At 48.1% G+C, this 19,376-nt stretch overlaps 1 protein-coding gene across 3 annotated transcripts in view; it reads right to left on the reverse strand.

Annotated features, from left to right (window-relative positions):
* Positions 1-19,376, reverse strand: part of LOC140420938 (connector enhancer of kinase suppressor of ras 2) — a 986,283-nt gene that overhangs the window by 11,531 nt on the left and 955,376 nt on the right. For 2 of the 3 annotated variants that reach the window (XM_072505113.1, XM_072505112.1), the window contains one exon: positions 17,708-17,907. The exons of the other annotated variant lie outside the window; for it this stretch is intronic. In XM_072505113.1, the coding sequence (XP_072361214.1) occupies positions 17,708-17,907 (200 nt within the window). The remainder of the gene's footprint in view (positions 1-17,707; positions 17,908-19,376) is intronic. 3 annotated transcript variants of the gene reach the window in all.

Raw genomic sequence — 19,376 nt, forward strand, 5'->3', positions numbered from 1 at the left:
GCAAGTTTTTCGCGGTGGAAGATAGATGTGCGAGGTGTGCGGGAAGCCCAGCAAACTATGTCCACATGTTTTGGGCATGCCCGTAGCTTAGAGGGTTTTGGCAGGGTTTTGCTAAAGCAATGTCCAGGGTGCTAGACGCGCGGGTGGTGCCGAGTCCGGAGGTAGCGATCTTTGGAGTGTCAGAAGATCCGGGAATTCAGGGAGTGAAAGAGGCCGATGTTTTGGCCTTTGCCTCCCTTGTAGACCGGAGATGGACCCTTTTAATGTGGAGGGTCTCGAAACCCCCAAGTGTAGAGACTTGGGTCAGTGACATGGCTGGGTTTATCAGGCTGGAGAAAATAAAGTTTCCATTGAGAGGGTCAATGCTGGGGTTCGCTCGGGGGTGACGGCCGTTCGTCGACTTTCTTGGGGAAAATTAAAATGTCTGCAGAAGCAGCATTCCGAAGGGGAGGGCGGGGGGGCGTTGATGCAATATGCTTGAAGGATTTATAGAACGGGTTGGGTGGGTAATGTCTTTTTTTACCATATTGATGTTTATGTTATTATTATTGCGTTCGTTAGTAATTTTGCAAATACATCAATAAAAATATTTTTAAAAAAACAAATGGAGACCCTGCAGAAAAAAGTCTTCTAGATGAAACCTAGGGCCTAGGTAGGGTGGTCTTTCAAAGGGATGGTGCAGACTCGATGTGCCCGATGGCCTCTTTCTGTACTGAAGGGATTCCAAGATTCTATTCGATGATTTCTGAATCATTTCTGGGTGTGCAACAGAACACATGACCCCAAGTCTGCTGAATTCAAGGAGGACTGTTTGGACACACGTTTGGTGATGCAAGCTGTCTTTGCATTGCAACTTTCTTGTGATTGAAGAACAGTGAGAAAGAATAAAGTGAATTTGCCCTGTCTAGTATGGACTAGGTTGACGTTGGCATAATGTCCCAGCTCCTGGTATAAATCTCCACTATTAAGAGGGATGAACTATACATTGAAATTTATTGGCTGCGTTTTTATGGGCCTGTTCGCCACAGGCACAAATCTTGTTATGGCCGCTAACTCTTGCATGAAGGCCACAACGGGATTTGTGGCAGCGTGACCTCATTTTGAGATCTTCCCTGCCTCCATGTAATCAGGTTCAAGCTCAGTGAGGGCGTGAACCTGATTACCATAAACCTGAAATCATTTTAATATTCACAAACGGCTTAACACCGTTGCTTCTGGGGCAATCGGATGTCCCCCTCCTCTGCTGGAGTGATGTAATGCTGGTGGGAATCACAACTGGTTTTCAACAATGGAAACCAGTCGTAATGATTATGCTGGGCGCTCTGAGGTGATATAGCCCCTGGGGTGGTGAGGGACATGGCTTGACAGTTACCTGATGCATCCCTTGGCGCTGTCAGGAGGCAGGGGCAGGGCTGGGTCTCAAAAGAACCCCATTATTGGGGGGGTTTCCATTATGTCGGGGGAGGGGGGGAAATGATGGAGAGAAAGGGTTTGTGCCTGCATGGTGGTGGTAGGGGGATGTCCAGATGCCTGGGAGGATGGTGGGGGAGTGGGGAGAGTCGGGTAACCTTGATGCCTGTGTGGTATGTGTCATAATATACTCAATGCCATCATCAACCAGCACCGCGACGTTTTCGAAGGCATGGGCACGCTTCCATACAGTTACAAAATCCTGCTCAAACAAGACGCCACGCCTGTGGTTCATGCACCTCGCAGAGTCCCAGCACCCCTCAAGGACCGCCTCAAGCAGCAGCTGCAGGACCTCCAGGACCAAGGAGTGCTCTCCAGGGTGAAGGAACCAACCGATTGGGTCAGTTCCATGGTGTGTGTAAAGAAACCTTCCGGCGAGCTCCGGATCTGCATTGACCCAAAGGATCTGAATCGCAACATAATGAGGGAGCATTACCCTATCCCCAAGCGCGAGGAGATCACGTGCGAGATGGCTCAGGCCAATATCTTCACCAAACTTGACGCCTCAAAAGGATTCTGGCAAATTCAACTAGACAGGTCCAGCAGAAAGCTGTGTACCTTTAATACCCCGTTTGGCAGATACTGCTACAACAGGATGCCGTTTGGGATTATATCGGCATCAGAAGTATTCCACCGGATCATGGAGCAAATGATGGAGGGCATTGAGGGTGTGCGCATCTATGTTGACGACATCATCATTTGGTCCAACACCCCCGCAGGAGCATATCAGTCGCCTCCAGCGTGTTTTCAAACGAATACGGGACCAAGGCCTTCGCCTCAACAGAGCCAAATGTTCCTTCGGCCAGACGGAACTCAAGTTCCTAGGGGACCACATCTCCTGGTTGGGTGTGCGGCCGGATGCGGACAAGGTGGCAGCCATCACGGCCATGCAGAAGCCAGCGGATAAGAAGGCGGTCCTCCGATTTTTGGTCATGGTCAACTTCCTGGGGAAGTTCATCCCCAACCTCGTCTCCCATACCACAGCTCTCTGGAACCTGGTCAGGAAGACAACAGACTTCCAATGGCTTCCTGTCCACGAGCGCGAATGGGAGGAGCTTAAGACCAAGCTTACCACGGCCGCGGTATTGGCATTTTTTGATCCCACGAAGGAAACAAAAATTTCAATGGATGCCAGCCAATCCGGCATTGGGGCGGTGCTCCTGCAACGCGATGAGGTCTCATCATGGGCCCCCGTTGCATATGCGACACGTGCCATGACCCCCACAGAACTGCGCTACGCGCAGATCGAAAAGGAGTGCCTGGGCCTGTTGACTGGGGTCGACAAATTTCATGATTACGTGTACGGCCTCCCCCAATTCACTGTCGAGACCGACATCGCCCGCTGGTCAACATTATACAAAAAGACCTGAATGATATGACCCCTCGCCTCCAGCGCATTCTGCTTAAACTCCGGCGGTACATTTTCCAGCTCCTATACACCCCGGGCAAGGACCTGATCATAGCCGATGCTCTGTCCAGGGCAGTCAACACCCCGTATGCCCCAGAGGGGTTTGTTTGCCAGGTTGACGCCCATGTGGCCTTCACGGCCTCCACTCTGCCAGCCACAGATGAACGCCTTATCCACATTCGCCGCGAGACTGCGGTTGACCCCCTACTACAGCGTGTCATGCGCCACATGACGGACGGGTGGCTCAAGGGCCAATGCCCGCAGTTCTACAATATCAGAGACGATCTGGCAGTAGTCGATGGTGTCCTCCTGAAGCTGGACCGCATCGTGATCCCTCACAGCATGCGCCAGCTCGTTTTGGAACAGCTACACGAGGGCCATCTTGGAGTGGAGAAGTGCCGACGGAGGGCCCGAGAGGCTGTGTACTGGCCCGGCATTAATGAGGACATCGCCAACACAGTGCTCAACTGCCCCACCTGTCAGCGGTTCCAGCCGGCCCAACCACGTGAGACCCTACTGCCCCATGAGTTAGTCACGTCCCCTTGGTCTAAGGTAGGCGTTGACCTGTTCCATGCGCTCGGCAGGGACTATGTTCTGATTGTAGACTATTTTTCGAACTACCCGGATGTCGTACGCCTGCATGACATCACATCATCGGCAGTCATCCGTGCCTGCAAGGAGACCTTTGCTCGTCACGGCATCCCACTCACTGTGATGTCGGACAATGGCCCCTGCTTCGCGAGCCAGGAATGGTCCAACTTTGCCAGCAGGTACAACTTTGTGCATGTGACATCCAGTCCCCTGCATCCCCAATCCAATGGTAAAGTGGAAAAGGGCGTCCACATCGTCAAACGGCTCCTCTGCAAGGCTGCCGATGCAGGATCTGACTTCTACCTCGCCTTGCTGGCCTATCGTTCGGCCCCATTCTCCACGGGCCTGTCGCCAGCCCCGCTGCTCATGGGTCGCACCCTCAGGACCACGGTGTCGTCCATTCATGTCCCAGACCTCGACCACGTTCTGGTCCTTCAGCGGCTGCAATAGTCTCGTGCACAACACAAGGCGGCGCATGCCGCTCGGGCGACTGATCTCCCTGCTCTGGCGCCGGATGACAACGTCCGCATCCATCTTCCGGAGGGTGGCTGGTTTGCAACCGCTGTGGTTCTTCGGCAGGTGTCTCCCCGCTTGTTCTTGGTTCGTCTGCCAGATGGTTCCATTCGCCGCCGCAATCGGCTTGCTCTTCGTCTCGTTCCACGCTCGATACTTGATCCTCCACCGGTGCCACGCCCTCCTGTTGTCCCCAACCTGGACTATGTGGAGATTCAGAATACTCTGCATCCTCCTCACTCTGCCGTGGCCCAGCCCGTTCCTCAGCCGGTGACTCCTGACCCACCCTTGAGGCGGTTAACCAGAACTCGTCGCCCACCTCAGAGACTTGACTTATGAGTTTTACAATGTTGGACTCTTTGATCTGTTCTGTTATCCTGTTTCATCTTTCCAGTAGTTTGTATATAATGTTCATTTCGTTGTTGGTGTGACACCCTATTTCTCTGCACCAGGCTCCTTCCCGTGTAAATAGATTAGCCTCATGTAGATAGTCATGTAAATAACACGCACACACATAGTCAGGTTCATTCACTACACGATATTTATTGTCACGCAGGCACATGTTCTTTATATAAAAGGGGGGGATGTCATAATATACATCAGTATATTATGGTGCAGACACACACATACACACACTGATGGACATGCAGTGGGACCAATCAGCATACACAACACCACAGCCAATCACCAGTGAAAGCACACGCACTATAAAGATAGGGGACAGGAGAGTTCCCGCTCATTCTAGTAGCAGCCCGCTCGGAGCACAGAGCTCACAGCCTGCAACACAGACATTCACCATGTGCTGAGTGCATCACCTGGTTAGGACTAGGCAAGGGTCAACAGTTAAAGCTGGTATTGCATTTACTCACAGTTCAAGTATGTTAATATAGTTAACCTTATAATAAAATAGAGTTGCACCACTTCCAGTGTTGGTGACCTGTTTGTGATCCAGAACACCCAACACATCAGTATGGTGTGTGGGGGAGGGGGGGTGACCGTCCAATGAATGATGGAGAGGAAGGTTAGCCTTCTGCATTGGATGGTTGGGCTGTTCCCCTTGACTGCCGGGTGTCCTGATCTCTGAATCCTAGCTTTGCCGATGGGTTTAGGCACACCCCCTCCCCAGCATCCCTTCCAGCACTTTGAAGTTGCACAGAGTGCTGTTTGATCTGCCTCGAAAAAGCTACTGTGAAAACAGCGAGTTTCACACTGCTTTTCTCGCCTGATCCAGCACTCTGTGTAGTTTTTGGAATATTCCACTCATTATGTTTACACTTCCATGTAATGTGGCACATTTATTTTCAAATCCACGCTTTAATCTTTACCTTTGATCATTATATTATGTCTGGCACAATCAACAGCTCCAAATTATTTTTAAGTAAAAAAAAAAGAAGAGATTTGATTTGAAAACGTGCACGGCCATGGACAGCATTTGCTTTTTAATGGCTTTGAAAATTTCGGGAGATTTGAGAGTGAATTTCTGCATTCTCCTCCCACAGCTTGTTGATAGATTTCAATCTCACCGCATCAAATCTTCGCACTGCACTCATTTGATGAAGAGCAATAGAACCCTGATTGTTGCTTTCCTGAGCTTTAAATGACTGAAGTGATGAAGGTCTAATACATGGCCATTTCCCTTGCCAGATTCGCATTCAAACTTGGACAAAAAAAGTTGGGTACAAATGGCCTGAAGTTTATCTGTCATTATCCCTCCATGTGAAAGGGGCCTTAAGTGAAGAGCTGTTGCCTCTGTTGGACATTTTACTTTTATGCTCTGTTAGTGATAATATCAACAAGTCCTCAACATAAAAAGTATCTCAAGAAGTATGTCGATGTGATAAAGAGACAATCTAATTTTCATCAGTAATTCCCTGTTTAAGATGAGAGTAATTAGTAATGGGAGGGTGCAAATCATTAATTTTGCTTTGGGACATCTGTTTGAAGAGATGGTAGGCCTATTGAAGGTAGCCCCTAAGGGGTGCTTACTTAAGAATTTCTGCCTCACTGTCAAGGGTTTTTAATGCTAGTTATGTTCGACAAATAATCTTGATCCATGAAGTCACTTGACCGGAAACATTCTTAACACGGTGGGCAATAAGAGATATCATACTGTGAATGGATGTTGTAAATGGGATCCTCAGTGCGAAGAAACCCCACTACTTCTGCTCCAAATTATTCCCCAAAATGGGATGTCCACAGAGCTTCACAAACAGCCCTGGATAATAGGAAAATCGGAGCAGGAGTAGGCCACGCAGCCCATCAAGCCTGCTCCCCCGTTCAACTTGAACACGGCTGATTTTCTATCTCATCACCATTTTTATTTTTATTCTTTGATAAGATATCAGCAGGCCAGCATTTATTGCACAGCCCTAACAGCCCCTGAGAATGTCGAGGTTCCTGATCCTTTGCAATCCATATGATGAGAGTGCTGTTCACCCAGCGAGTGAAGCAATGATGATATTGTTTGAGGTCAGGAGAGTGTTTGGCTTTGAGGTGAACTTCCAGATGGCGGTGCACTTGCTGCCCTTGTCCTTTCAGGTGGTAGAGGTCATGAGTTTGGAAGGTGCTGTCAAAAGAACCATGGTGAGTTGTGCATGGTACATGGTACACACGGCTGCTACTATGCGTCGGTACTGGAGGGAGCGAATGTTGAATGTGTGAATGAGATGCTAATCAAGCGGGTTGTTTTGTCCTGGGTGGTGTCAAGTTTTTTGAGTGTTGGAGATACTCATTCCTGGCACATGTGTGGCGTGAATGTTACTTGCCAGCCTAAGCCTGGACATTGTCCAGGTCTTGTGCATTTGGATATGGACTGTTTCTTGAGGAGTCACAAATGGTGTTGAACATTGTGCAATCATCATTGATCATCCCCACTTCTGACCTTATGGTGGAAGGAAGGTCATTGACGAAGCAGCGGGGCCCAGGACGCTACCCCGAGGAACTCCTGCAGTAGTGTCCTGGAACTGAGATGATTCTCTCGTTGGTTTCTCAACATACTATTCTAAAAATAATCATATATACATTCCAGAGGTTTGACCACCACAGCATTAGTACTAATTTGGTTTACCCAGGGACTTCCGGTGGCGGCATGTAGGAGGAGATCGCACGTTGGATGACACTTGCTTGAGGCTTGATTTTTTAATTTAATGCCCAGGGGCAATTTTCTGTCAAATAAGTGCAGGAAGACGTCCAAAACCCAAAGGAAAGCTGTCGTGAAGAAGGGGACGAGTGAAGGTTCGCCGTCGAGTGGACGGGTCAGCTCAGCAACTGGAAGGATGGCGGAGGCTGGGTCGCTGGGTGAGGCCGCACTGTTCATGGCAGAAAAGCTGACCGAGGCGATGGTCGTGGAACTTGAAAAACAGTTCGCAAAGCACATGGAGGCGATGAGGAAGGAGATGATGGCAGCATTGAAGCTGCTGGTGGAGGAGGCGATTGCCCCAGTGAAGGCAGCGGTGCCAACGACATCGGCCGAGGTGTGGGAGCAGGGCGAGAAACTGAAGGGAGTGGAAGAGGCAACACAGTGATCAACTCACCTCGATGGCTGAGCAGCTGCAGAGGGTGGTGGAGGCTAACAAGGGTCTGCGAGCCAAAGTAGAGGATCTCGAAAATAGATCGTGGGCCTGCGCGAAGGGGCGGAGGGCTCGAGGCCAACGGATTATTTTGCCAAAATGTTGGTAGAGCTGTTGGGGGAGTGGGAAGGTCCCTCTTGGTATGAACTCGATCGGGCTCATAGAACGTGGAGGACTAAACAAAAGGTGATTGAACCGCCAAGAGCAGTGATTATTTGTTTCCGTACGTACCGCGCGAAGGAGAAGGTCCTGAGTTGGGCAAAGCAGAAGCGAGAGGTGCAGTGGCCTGAAGTGTGTATACTGTGGAGTTGGCGAGGAGGCGTGCGGCCTTCGGCCAAGTGAAGGCGGCACTGCATAATAGCAGAATCTACAATTCCAAAGACATTTATTTAGAGATGGTGGAAGCGGCGGGGGCGTTTGTGAAGACAGAAGGACTGGGGCAGAAGTGATAAATGGGACTGAGGATTGGTCTTGGACTGAGGGTAGGAGGGAAGAGTGTACGTAGCTCTATTTTTCACTGCATGTTTTTATATGTGCTAAATGAGTTGAAGTTGCTTATTTGGACAAGGAATTTGGACATCATTTTAGGAAGGATCTGGAAGCTTTGGAAAAGGTGCAAAGGAGATTTACTAGGATGTTGCCTGGAATGGAGAGTAGGTCTTATGAGGAAAGGTTGAGGGTGCTAGGCCTTTTCTCATTAGAACGGAGAAGGATGAGGGGCGATTTGATAGAGGTTTATAACATGATCAGGGGAATAGATAGAGTAGACAGTCAGAGACTTTTTCCCCGGGTGCAACAAACCATTACAAGGGGACATAAATTTAAGGTGAATGATGGAAGATATTGGGGGGATCAGAGGTAGGTTCTTTACCCAGAGAGTAGTGGGGGCATGGAATGCACTGCCTGTGGAAGTAGGTGAGTCGGAAACATTAGGGACCTTCAAGCAGCTATTGGATAGGTACATGGATTACGGTAGAACGATATAGTGTAGATTAATTTGTTCTTAATGGCAGCACGGTAGCATTGTGGATAGCACAATTGCTTCACAGCTCCAGGGTCCCAGGTTCGATTCCAGCTTGGGTCACTGTCTGTGCGGAGTCTGCACATCCTCCCCGTGTGTGCGTGGGTTTCCTCCGGGTGCTCCGGTTTCCTCCCACAGTCGAAAGATGTGCAAGTTAGGTGGATTGGCCATGATAAATTGCACTTAGTGTCCAAAATTGCCCTTAGTGTTGGGTGGAGGTGTTGACCTTGGGTAGGGTGCTCTTTCCAAGAGCCGGTGCAGACTCAATGGTCCGAATGGCCTCCTTCTGCACTGTAAATTCTACGATAATCTATGATTAATCTAGGACAAAAGTTCGGCACAACATCTTCGGCCGAAGGGCCTGTTTTGTGCTGTATTTTTCTATGTTTTTCTATGTTCTATGGAAGAGTTGGGATTTTCTTTTGCAATGATGGCTTTTTGGGGTTTGTGTGTTTCCACTGGGGTTGTGTGTTGAAGGAGATTTCTTTGTTTTCCTGGTACCGGGCAGGGGGAGGAGATTGGAAGGGAGTGAGGCCTGGGTAGGGGCCTCCACACTAGCTAGCCCAAGCTAGCCAGTGAACGGGAGTGTGGTGGGGGGAGGGGCTGTGGCCATTAGAGCCTGGTGGAACAGGTTTCAATGGGCCTAGGAGGTGTGAAAAGTTGGGGGAGGGGATTCTGGGTGAGGTGTTTTTGAGCGGAAGTGGATGGGAGGATTCTGGGGGGGTGGGAGTGGGGGGGGGGGGGGGGGGGGGGGGGGGTTCGATGGCAACAATGGGACGGGGCAGGCCACGCCCTGTGAGCTGGGCCTGGAGTTATGATGATGGTGGACAGGAGGGGAGTGGGAGAGAGGGTGGGTGGGGGGAGGGGTGTGGTGAGAGACTCCAGGTAAAGATACTTATGCGGAATGTGAGGGGTTTGTTGGAGGGAGATTTTCAGTGTCATCTCGGGGATAGGGCTCATGAACTTGGGACCAAGTTTTTCCTGGGCGGTCGGACCGGCTCGGGCAGCAGGCGGGTGCGGGGGCAGATGTTAGCCTTTGCCTCGCTGGTTGCCCGGAGGCAAGCTTCTCCTTCTTGTGACGCGGCTTGGCGGGGGAGGGGTGGTGCTACTTGAATTTCTTTGACTCACGGGAAGATGGAGTCTCAGCTGAAGGGGATGAAGGAGGGGTTTCAAAATTCATGGGGGCTGTTCATCATGCACTTCTGAGAATTGATTGTCATTGAACAGTAGGGGGAGGGGTCGGGGGTCGGTGGGGGGGTCGGCGGTATTGTTGTCTTTGCTGACACTGTTTACAGATTGATCGTTAATTTGTATTTTTTATCTGGAGTGTATGGGTGGGTGTTTTGGTCTGTATATTGAGCGGGGTGTGGTTTGTGTGTGGGAGATTGTTCTTATATTTGTTTTTTTTTCTTTGATTGTTTATTGATGAAAATGTTGAAAATGAGAGAATAAAAGATATTTTTTTAAAATTTGGTTTACCCAGCCTATATGTAGAATTAGCTCCCCTAAGATTACAGTATGACCATTGTTACATGCACCTCATTTATTGATTTACACCGTGCTCTGCATTACCACTACTGTTTGGTAGCCTATAACAACTCCCACCAATGGTTGATGCCCCTGGCTGTGTTTTAGCCCCAGCCAAACTGATTCTATATCTTCATCTTCCAATTTAAGATCCTCACTCATGTACTTATCTCATCCTTTATTAACAGTGCTACCCCTCCTCCTTTTCCTTTTTTTTTGCATATCATTCCTAAAGGTGAATACTCTTGAACAGTCAGTTCTCAGCCTTGGTCACCCTGCAGCTATGTCTCCATAATGGAATTAGATCAGACCCATTTACTTCTATTTGTGCCAACAATTCATCTACCTTCTTGCAAATGCAACAACATTCAGATAGAGGGCGGGATTCTCTGATCCTGAGGCTAAGTGTTGACACCATCGTAAATGCCGTCGGGTTTCTCGACGGTCTCAGCACGGCCTCAGGATCAGCAATTCTGGCCCCTAAAGGGGGCCAGCATGGCACTGGAGCGACCCTCGCCGCTCCAGCTGCTGACCCCGACATCAACTGGGCACCGCGGGGCCCGTGCATGCTCAGTGGCACTGGCGCCAACGCACGCATGCAGTGGCACCGGCGCAAATGCGCTCATGCGCAGTGGCTCCCTTCTCCGCGCTGGCCGCGACACAACATGGCGTAGGGCTAAAGGGGCCGGCGCGGAAGATAGGAGGCCCCCAGCCCGAGATGGCAGCCCGCCAATTGGTGGGCCCCAATCGCGGGACAGGTCACAACGGAGGCGCCCCCCCGGGGTCGACCCCCCCCCCCCCCCCGCCCCCCCCCCCCCAGCCCACCCTTCCACGCTGAGGACCCGCCGGCTAAGAGGAGGTTAGAACGGCGCCGGCGGGACTCAGGTTTTCTGTTATTGCCGCTCGGCCCATCCCGGGGGGAGAATCGCCGGGGGAGCCCCATAGAGCGGCCCTTGGCCAGCGCCGTGCCCGATTCTCCGTTCTGTGGAGAATCGCGTCCTGGCGTCTGGGGGCATGGCGTGATTTGCGCCGGTCGCGATGATTCTCCGGCCTGGCCCCGCACTGAGGAAATCCCGCCCATTATGTCGCTAATTTTGCCTTTTTAACATTTGTTCCTGCATTTTGACACAATTCTATGCTGACCTTTATCTCTGCTGCCTTCCAATTTTGCTTACTTTTTCTTCCCACCATTTGATTCTCTGCTTTCTGAATTCTCTCTCACGTTCTAACCCCCTACAAAGCTAGTTTATCCCCAACAGCACCAGCAAATATCTCTGTGAGAATATTGGTCCTGCTAGACTATTTATTATAAACAGGAGACTACGAATCATGAAGTAGAAGTAGAATTATTCCTCAATCAGCTCCTTCTCTGCACCAATGTCGCTATTTAGCCCTGAGTCACGTTTTGAACTCTGCCTGTCTTTTGCTCTCTCTGGCTGCTTTTTATGCACAGCTTATCTCTCGTTCCTTCCTGCTGCTCTCCAATGAGCTAATTATTTATTTTCTTAACGATCTTTTAAATGAATGCCTGTCCTACTTCACACCTGAGTAATACAATAAACTTTAACATTTAAAAATAAAGATAATAAGGATAGATTCACCAGCTTGTTACTTCCCTTCATCTTGTGTCTCATAATTAATTATAAGGCAGTCATTTAATTGTGTTTTTTAACATTTTTCTGATAATCAGCTACTTGCAGGCACTCCCTAACAGTAGTTACTCACCAACCGATCAACTAAAGGTTTTCCAGTGATATAACATAGAACATAGAAAATACAGCACAGAACAGGCCCTTCGGCCCACGATGTTGTGCCGAACCTTTGTCCTAGATCAATCATAGATTATCATTGAATTTACAGTGCAGAAGGAGGCCATTCGGCCCTTTGAGTCTGCACCGGCTCTTGGAAAGAGCACCCTACCCAAACTCAACACCTCCACCCAACACCAAGGGCAATTTGGACATTAAGGGCAATTTATCATTGGCCAATTCACCTAACCCGCACATCTTTGGACTGTGGGAGGAAACCGGAGCACCTGGGGGAAACCCACGCAGACACGGGATATCACTGTTTTTTTTTTCAAACAGTCGGTTCATGTAGAGTCCTGATTTTTGCTGCCTCCGCATAGGTCAGGGTTCCTCTCCGCTCCTTGGAGGTAAGTGAAGGTCCTGAGCCTCGCCCTCTATTAACCCGCTCCAGATTCTGGCTGCTGCCACACAGGTCTGGGTTCTTTCCCACTCCCAGTCAATCACGTACCAGCTTCCCTGTGATACCGCACCTCGATTTTCTTTTTTTTCTCCCGGGCGTGGGCTCTGGCAGGCTCCTGAGGCAATACCTGCTTCATTTCCCCCCCCCCCCCATCTCGCTGTTTACATGCCGATCCCCCCTGGTCTCACTCTTTCCCACTGCTCCAAAGCGAAGTTTAACGAAGAACTAAAAGGGAAGAAGGGCGCTTGCACAACATGTTGGTCAAGTCTCGCAGGAACACTTCAAAGCTCTGCGCATAGTTTGAAGTGAAATGTTGTTCTTTGGAAAGAAAATAAAGACTTACATTTATCAAATACGCTTCACAACCTCAGGACATCTCAAAATGCTTTCAAAGTATCTTTAGAAGTGTAGTCACTGCTGTAACATAGGAAGTGTGAAGGCAAATTTGCACACGGGAAGCTCCCCTAAACAGCAAAGATATAAGGGGCAATTCTCCGATATTGAGGCCAAGTGTTCGCGCCGTCGTGAACGCCATCGCGTTTCCCGATGGCGCAAACAGGGCCCGGACACAAGCTATTATGGGGGCCAGCACGGTGCTGGAGCGGTTCACGCCGCTCCAGCGTCCTTACGCGGTGCCAGATGGGCGCCGCGCCAACCCGGGCATGCGCAGTTGGGGCAGCCCAATCCTGCGCATGCGCAGTTGGCCCACACCATTCTGCGCATGCGTGGGGAATGTCTTACGCACACCGCGGTGCCCCTCACCAACATGGAGCCGGTGTTCTGGGGCCGTGCGCGGGAGGAGGTAGGCCCGGGGGGGAGAGGCCGGCCCGCAGATCGGTGGGCCCCAATCGCGGGCCAGACCCCATCGGAGGCCACCCCGGTGAAGAAGCCCCACTCCCCCCCACACAGGCCGTCCCCCCAGCGTTCCCGCAGAGTGTCGTAGCGGCCGCTTGGCCCATCAGGCCGGAGAATCGCCGCTCGCTGGTTTCCGGGGGTGGGAGAATCGCGTGCGGGGTCGGGGCGGCGTGGCGCGATTCGCGCAGCACCCCGCCGTTTCTTCCACCCGGCGTAGAGGGGTGGGGAGAATAGCGCCCTTTATGATCTGATAATCATTTTTTTTTGTGATGATGGTTGGCGATTAGACTTTGACCAGGGAGAACTGCTATGCACTTTTTCAAATAGTTTTCTGTTTGTGTTCACAGGAGGCAGATGGGGCCTAGGTTTAATATCCCATCCCAAAGTTCGCACCTTCAACAGGAGATAGGTCCCACCGGGCAAAATCCCACAAACAACAATGAAATGAATAATCAGACAATCTGCTGAAGTCATGTGTGGGATGAATATTGCCCAGGATGGCAAGATAACTCTCTGTTCTGCTTTAACTAATGCCATGGGTTCTTTTCTATACAAGGAACTAAGAAGTCAATTCATCTGTATCAGAACTCAGTCAGATGCAAGAGATGGTAATGAATCCAGTCAGATACCTACCAGGAATGCCAGCAAGAATTATTTAGAAATTAAGGAAAGGGAAGGCTTTGGACTTATAATGTGCCGCTCAGTTCCTAAGAATATCCCAAATGAAATTACTTTTGAAATGCAATCACTGTTGTCACGCAAGGAAATGCAGTAGCCAACTTGAGTAAGATATAGAGCGGAATTTTCCCTGAAAAAAGACTGCCATTTTGGGTGGAAAATTGGCACGAATTATGGGCACAATTCCCATCGCGATCTCCCCACACCTAATCGTTTTTTTGGAGCCAGGTGATTCACGCCGAAAATATGATGCGTGGAACCCTCAGAGATCGGGCAACCGTTTTTAAAGAGTGCCCCGATCTCAGAATAACCCTACAGCTCCCCACCTCTACATTCAGGCTGACAAGGACCCCTCCCCACCCCCCATCGCAGTGCCAGGGTGCCAGGCAACCATGTCAAGGCACTATCCAGCCATGACCCTCATCACCCAGGGCTACAAAGGCCACCGAGATCCCTGTTGTTTTTACCATCTCTATCCAGATAATTCAATAGTAGCTGTGAGATGGTCCTTATTGAGGAACCCTTGCAGTTTAATGTCTTAATATTTCTAGCTGCTTCTATGGTGCCTCCAGTGCAGGCATGCTTGCCAAGCATCAGAGTTGAAAAATATCCAGCCTAAAAAGAATTGCTGTCAGGCAGAGCACTTGCTCTTTCCAGGAAGCACTTCAGAGTACAAAAATATCCACTAACAAAATAGAAGCACTCAGAGAGAGCACCTGCTCCTTCTAGGAAATACTTAAGAGTAGAAATAAATCCACTATAGAAAAAGACAGTCAGACAGGACACATGGTTCAGAGTTAATGAGGTGCTATAAAAACTAACAAAGCTAATCCCTCCTTTGAGATAGCTTTCAGCTGTCAATTACGATGCTTGGGAAAATCAATGGGGTGTGAAATGCAATGCAAGCAACCAAGTACAAAGGGATAAAAGCAGGCATATTGCAACAGTGAAACCACAAGGTCTATTGATACTTCAAGGGGAGTGAAATGTCTCTCCAAGTAACAAGCTGCAGAATGGTTCCGTCCTGTGGGAGGACATTGCCCTGTTATGTGGTGTTAATCATTAAAGAAAGCAGGCTTCAAGGCTTCACAATCCCAAAGCGACCCCCATCCTCGGAGGAAACCCCATACCTGGCCCCTTCCAGCCCAGCCCAAGCCCCCCTCCCCCAACCCCGAGGTCCCTTGATGGACCTCACCACCTCCACCATGACATATGGCCAATGGCTGCTGTGCCCTTGAGATAAGTGGAGAGGGGTACTCACCTCCTTGGAGTCCATGGTGACTGGTCTCTGATTTTAAGGATCTATAATGATTCACGCCTCGGTGACATCCCTTTCCGGGCGAAATCCTGATCATACCAGCTGTAGCGGGTCAGGAGAATCGGAAACTGTTTTGTGCCCAGCACAAATCTCATTTTAGGGCTCTCCCACAATTCCCTTAACAGCGGATTTACGCCTGGCACAACGTGGGCAGAAAATAGCCCCCATAATCTTGCATACAGATGGAGTGAACTTTCTGGATACTGTACTTTTGAACACTGCTATAGAATCTCTTATGCTCAGCTGAACAACAGCAGCCTCTGCTTATTAGCTCTTCAGTATTACAGCACACCCTCAGTACTGCAGTGAAGTGTCAGCTTTGATAATGTGTTCAAGACTTCGGGGTGGGGCTTGAACCCTCTAAATCAAAAGTTACACTGTTATCAATCGAGCCAAGCTAACCCTTTCACACAATGGCACCCTCTCAAGGGCAGTTAAGGATGGGCAATAAATAACCTTGCCAGCAAAGCCCACGTCCCTTGAATAAATAAAATAAAAACCCTCAGATTATATCGATACGGAATATCTTTTGATTGCCATTTAAAAAAATACTATATTGTTATTGCTTTTCAATTAGTTAGCTATTAAAAAAATACGAACTGTGAACAAATTTTCTAATATTAGGAAGGCCATTGGTTCTCTCTCCTGAGATAATTAGACAATTTAATGGAGGAATTTGTTTGTTGTTTGAAAGGAATCTATTCTGCATCTTGGAATATCTTCATTTCCCGGTTATGGCGCATACCGATACTGGGAGACTCTGTTGGGCAAAGACGTTGCCTCATTCAGTCCATTTTCGACTGAATTCAGAGAAGCACTGAAATAGAGCACAGAGAGTTGAGCGATGCTTGCTGATAACCAGTAAATGACACAACTGAAGTGTCTCCCAGTCATCTCAAACCGGTTCAAGGTGACTTGAATGCAAAGTGCAAAGATGCACAAGGTACCAGGACTCTGTTCGAAGATGCCTAGAACCAGCTAGAAGGGGGTGATGGGATGTGGGGAAGTTGCATTCTTCAGCCGAAGGTTAGGATAGCATTTACAGGCAATGCTGCAGCTCAGATCTCCATCCTTGAAGCATCCCTCAATGCTGCTACAGAATGCAAAACCGACACTCTCCCATTCCCATTACATCTGCAGTACTGATCTCCCCAGATCTCAGTCAGAAAGTGCGCTGCCCTTTGAGGAATGAATTAGCTGATTGCTGTTGGGATGAATGTTACAATTGACCAAGCTGTTGAATAAGGCTCCCCACTGCAACCAAGAAAGCTCAATTTACCACCATTTACTTTTGAGGCATTTGCTGCGTCAGACGATGGGGAGGAATTGAAAGCGGGAAATGTAGTTGCGGTAATGTGGTTTCTTCAGCACAATATCGGAGAGTCACAAAAAGCACAGCTGCAAGCATTAGGTAATTCTGAGATTCCTCACAAGAAACAAAATCTGCCTCCTGGTGATCCAAGTTATGAAGTAGGCTCAAGCTACACAATCAACTTCGGATGCCCGTCAAGTGACGGGAGGCACAGGACAAGTACCAGACCCCATCCACAGGAAATCGATGGGCTGGAGAATGGGTGGCAAAGTCCTCGGTGAGTCATCTCTGGAACAGCCACTCCTGGACAAGCATCGATAATTTTTATTTGTCAATTACACCAGGACAATGGTAGAGCCAAAGAATTGGCTACATGTTACTCTCATCAGGGAAGTGGTTGGAGGGGGAAGCAGGGAGCGGGCATGTGAGGATTGACAAAATGATGCATTTAAAATGGTTTCCAAAGGAACACAGGTTTAGAAATGACTTCTGGCAGTATTAGTAAAACAGCATAATCATATGATGTTCGTCTGTGTTTCAGTAGAGGTGTTAATCCTTTTATTTGAAATAGATTAAGGCTTCTATTAAAATAGCAGAATTGCACAAGTGAGTTAAGCATTAATCGGAACAGGGCTAGGCCACTGAGCCCTGGACCTGGCATTGAATAACATTGAGGCTAGTCTGCACCTCATCTCCATTTTCTGGCTTTGATAGCCCTTGATGCCATTGCCTAAGAAAAATCTGTCAATATTAATCGTCTTGTAAGCACCAACTGAGGCGTAGTCCACAGTTTTGGGGGTGGGGGCGCGTAGAAAGAAAAATCAGAATTTCATAAAGCATTGTGTAAATAGTGCTCCCTGATCTCACTTCTAAATACTGATGTGCCCTTTAACTAGATTCCCCTGCCAGAGGGAAGCTTCTTTGAATCCTTTTTTAACATTTTAAATATCACGATTAGATCAATCCTCAATCTTCTATTCTCACGGGAAGACAAGCCAGGTTTGTGCAACCCCGTCTTCATAATTCACCCTCCCTCGCCCTGGTATTATTCTGGTGAATTTGTGTTGCACCCGCTCGAAGCTCCAGACAGTGCCAGGATTTTTGGGCACCTAATTCTTCAATGTAAAGTAAAACTAAGGATCACAGCAGTTCGGAAAGGTCAAGCGTGTATTCCAATAGTGGGCATCTTGTTCCTCAAGTTTCAAATTTAGAAGAAGTAAATGATGCTGCTTCTCACCTTCAGGGTACTCTTCAGCATTCTAATGTGGTGCAATTTTTCATTGACAACTGGATCGTTACATCTTTTTATAAATGACCTTCTGAATTCTTGTTTGGTGGAAGGGCGTTGCTCTCCGATTGCAGACAGACTGGCCTGCTCCAGGGACCTGTACAGCTCCTGCAATCCATCTGTGGATCTTCTGTCTTCTGCTGTACTTTCTGGAAGGGAATATTGCAGGCTTTTGAATCTCATCACACGCAGGGTCCAAATCGGACTTTAAACATTCACTTTTCTATCTGGCCTGCATTTTGTAGCAACACTTGGGACCAACGTATGAGCGGATGTATTTTTTTACGTTTCTACAAAGTAAGGCTTCCTGGATGTGATTAGGAACCTAATTACTTTATAAGTTAACCTAAGATAATATTGTAGCAAATGGGCTGAAGTAAAAAATAAAACAGCTTCCTTGAGATAAGTTGGACCTATGAATGATGCACCCTTAAGCGGAAAGAATAAACCCCAATCAACCTTACCTCATTTCTATATATACTTCCGTGTCTGTTATGTAGGAATAATGTATTGGTTTGTAATTTTATGATCATTTTAATTCAAACATTCCTTTTTTTGATATCCGGTCCGCCACTTTTTTCCCGGGTACCTGCTGAATTTGTTTGTCTATTTTTGTTATTTCATGAATGTTTTAGCTTTATCACTTAGACTATATATGAACTTTATGAATTTTTGTGATGCAGGTTTTTGAAAAATAAATTTAGAGTACCCAATATTTTTTTCCAATTAAGGGGCAATTTAACGTGACCAATCCACATAACCTGCACATCTTTGGGTTGTGGGGGTGAGGCCCACACAGACACTGGGAGAATGTGCAAAATCGACACAGACAGTGTTCCGGTGTCGGGATCGAATCCAGGTCCTCAGTGCTGTAGGCAGCAGCGCTAACCACTGCGCCACCGTGCTGCCCTTTTGTGATGCAGGTTATACTGCAATTCAGCTTTTGGGCTGCAAACGTGTTTCCTGAATAAAACATCATTACCGTTTCAGTCTACATTTAATATAACAAGGAATTTGCAGTAATACACAGAAATGGGAAGCTACCACTTTCAGAGCCGTCCATGAAAAACGACAAAAATGTATTTATTATTCTGTCATAAAATTATGCATTTTTGGAATAAAAAAATAACATTTATGTGTATATATTATTAAAGATTTGAAAACTATTATTTGCTTTCTGAATCAAAGGTTTGGTTGAAACAATCTCTTCGAGTCTATGCTCAACATTGAAAAGCAGAATAAATTTACATCTGTCAACAGTGTGCAGCGAGACACGGCTAACGATCATCTATTAAAACAAAAGCCTTTCTTCTGGACTGCTAAGTGCTCTGTGCTTAATGAAATCCATGCAAGCAACTACTACTTAAATAAATAATCATGTTTTGTCAGGCAATGACTACATTGGAGATTTGTTAACTGGCATCAGTCTTCACAATGCTCCTACTCAGTATTACAGCCTCACATCAGTTGTTCTCAAACAAACCCATTAAATATTAAAATGCAATCCCTCCAAACACCAACTATAGCGCATTCAAAATTTTCAATCAAAAAGGCATCTAATCAATGCATATATTATTATGGGGTGTTTTGGATGGATCCTGGATGATACTATCCCATG

Source organism: Scyliorhinus torazame, chromosome 5 (genome assembly GCF_047496885.1).
Source record: "Scyliorhinus torazame isolate Kashiwa2021f chromosome 5, sScyTor2.1, whole genome shotgun sequence".
NCBI lineage: Eukaryota > Metazoa > Chordata > Chondrichthyes > Carcharhiniformes > Scyliorhinidae > Scyliorhinus > Scyliorhinus torazame.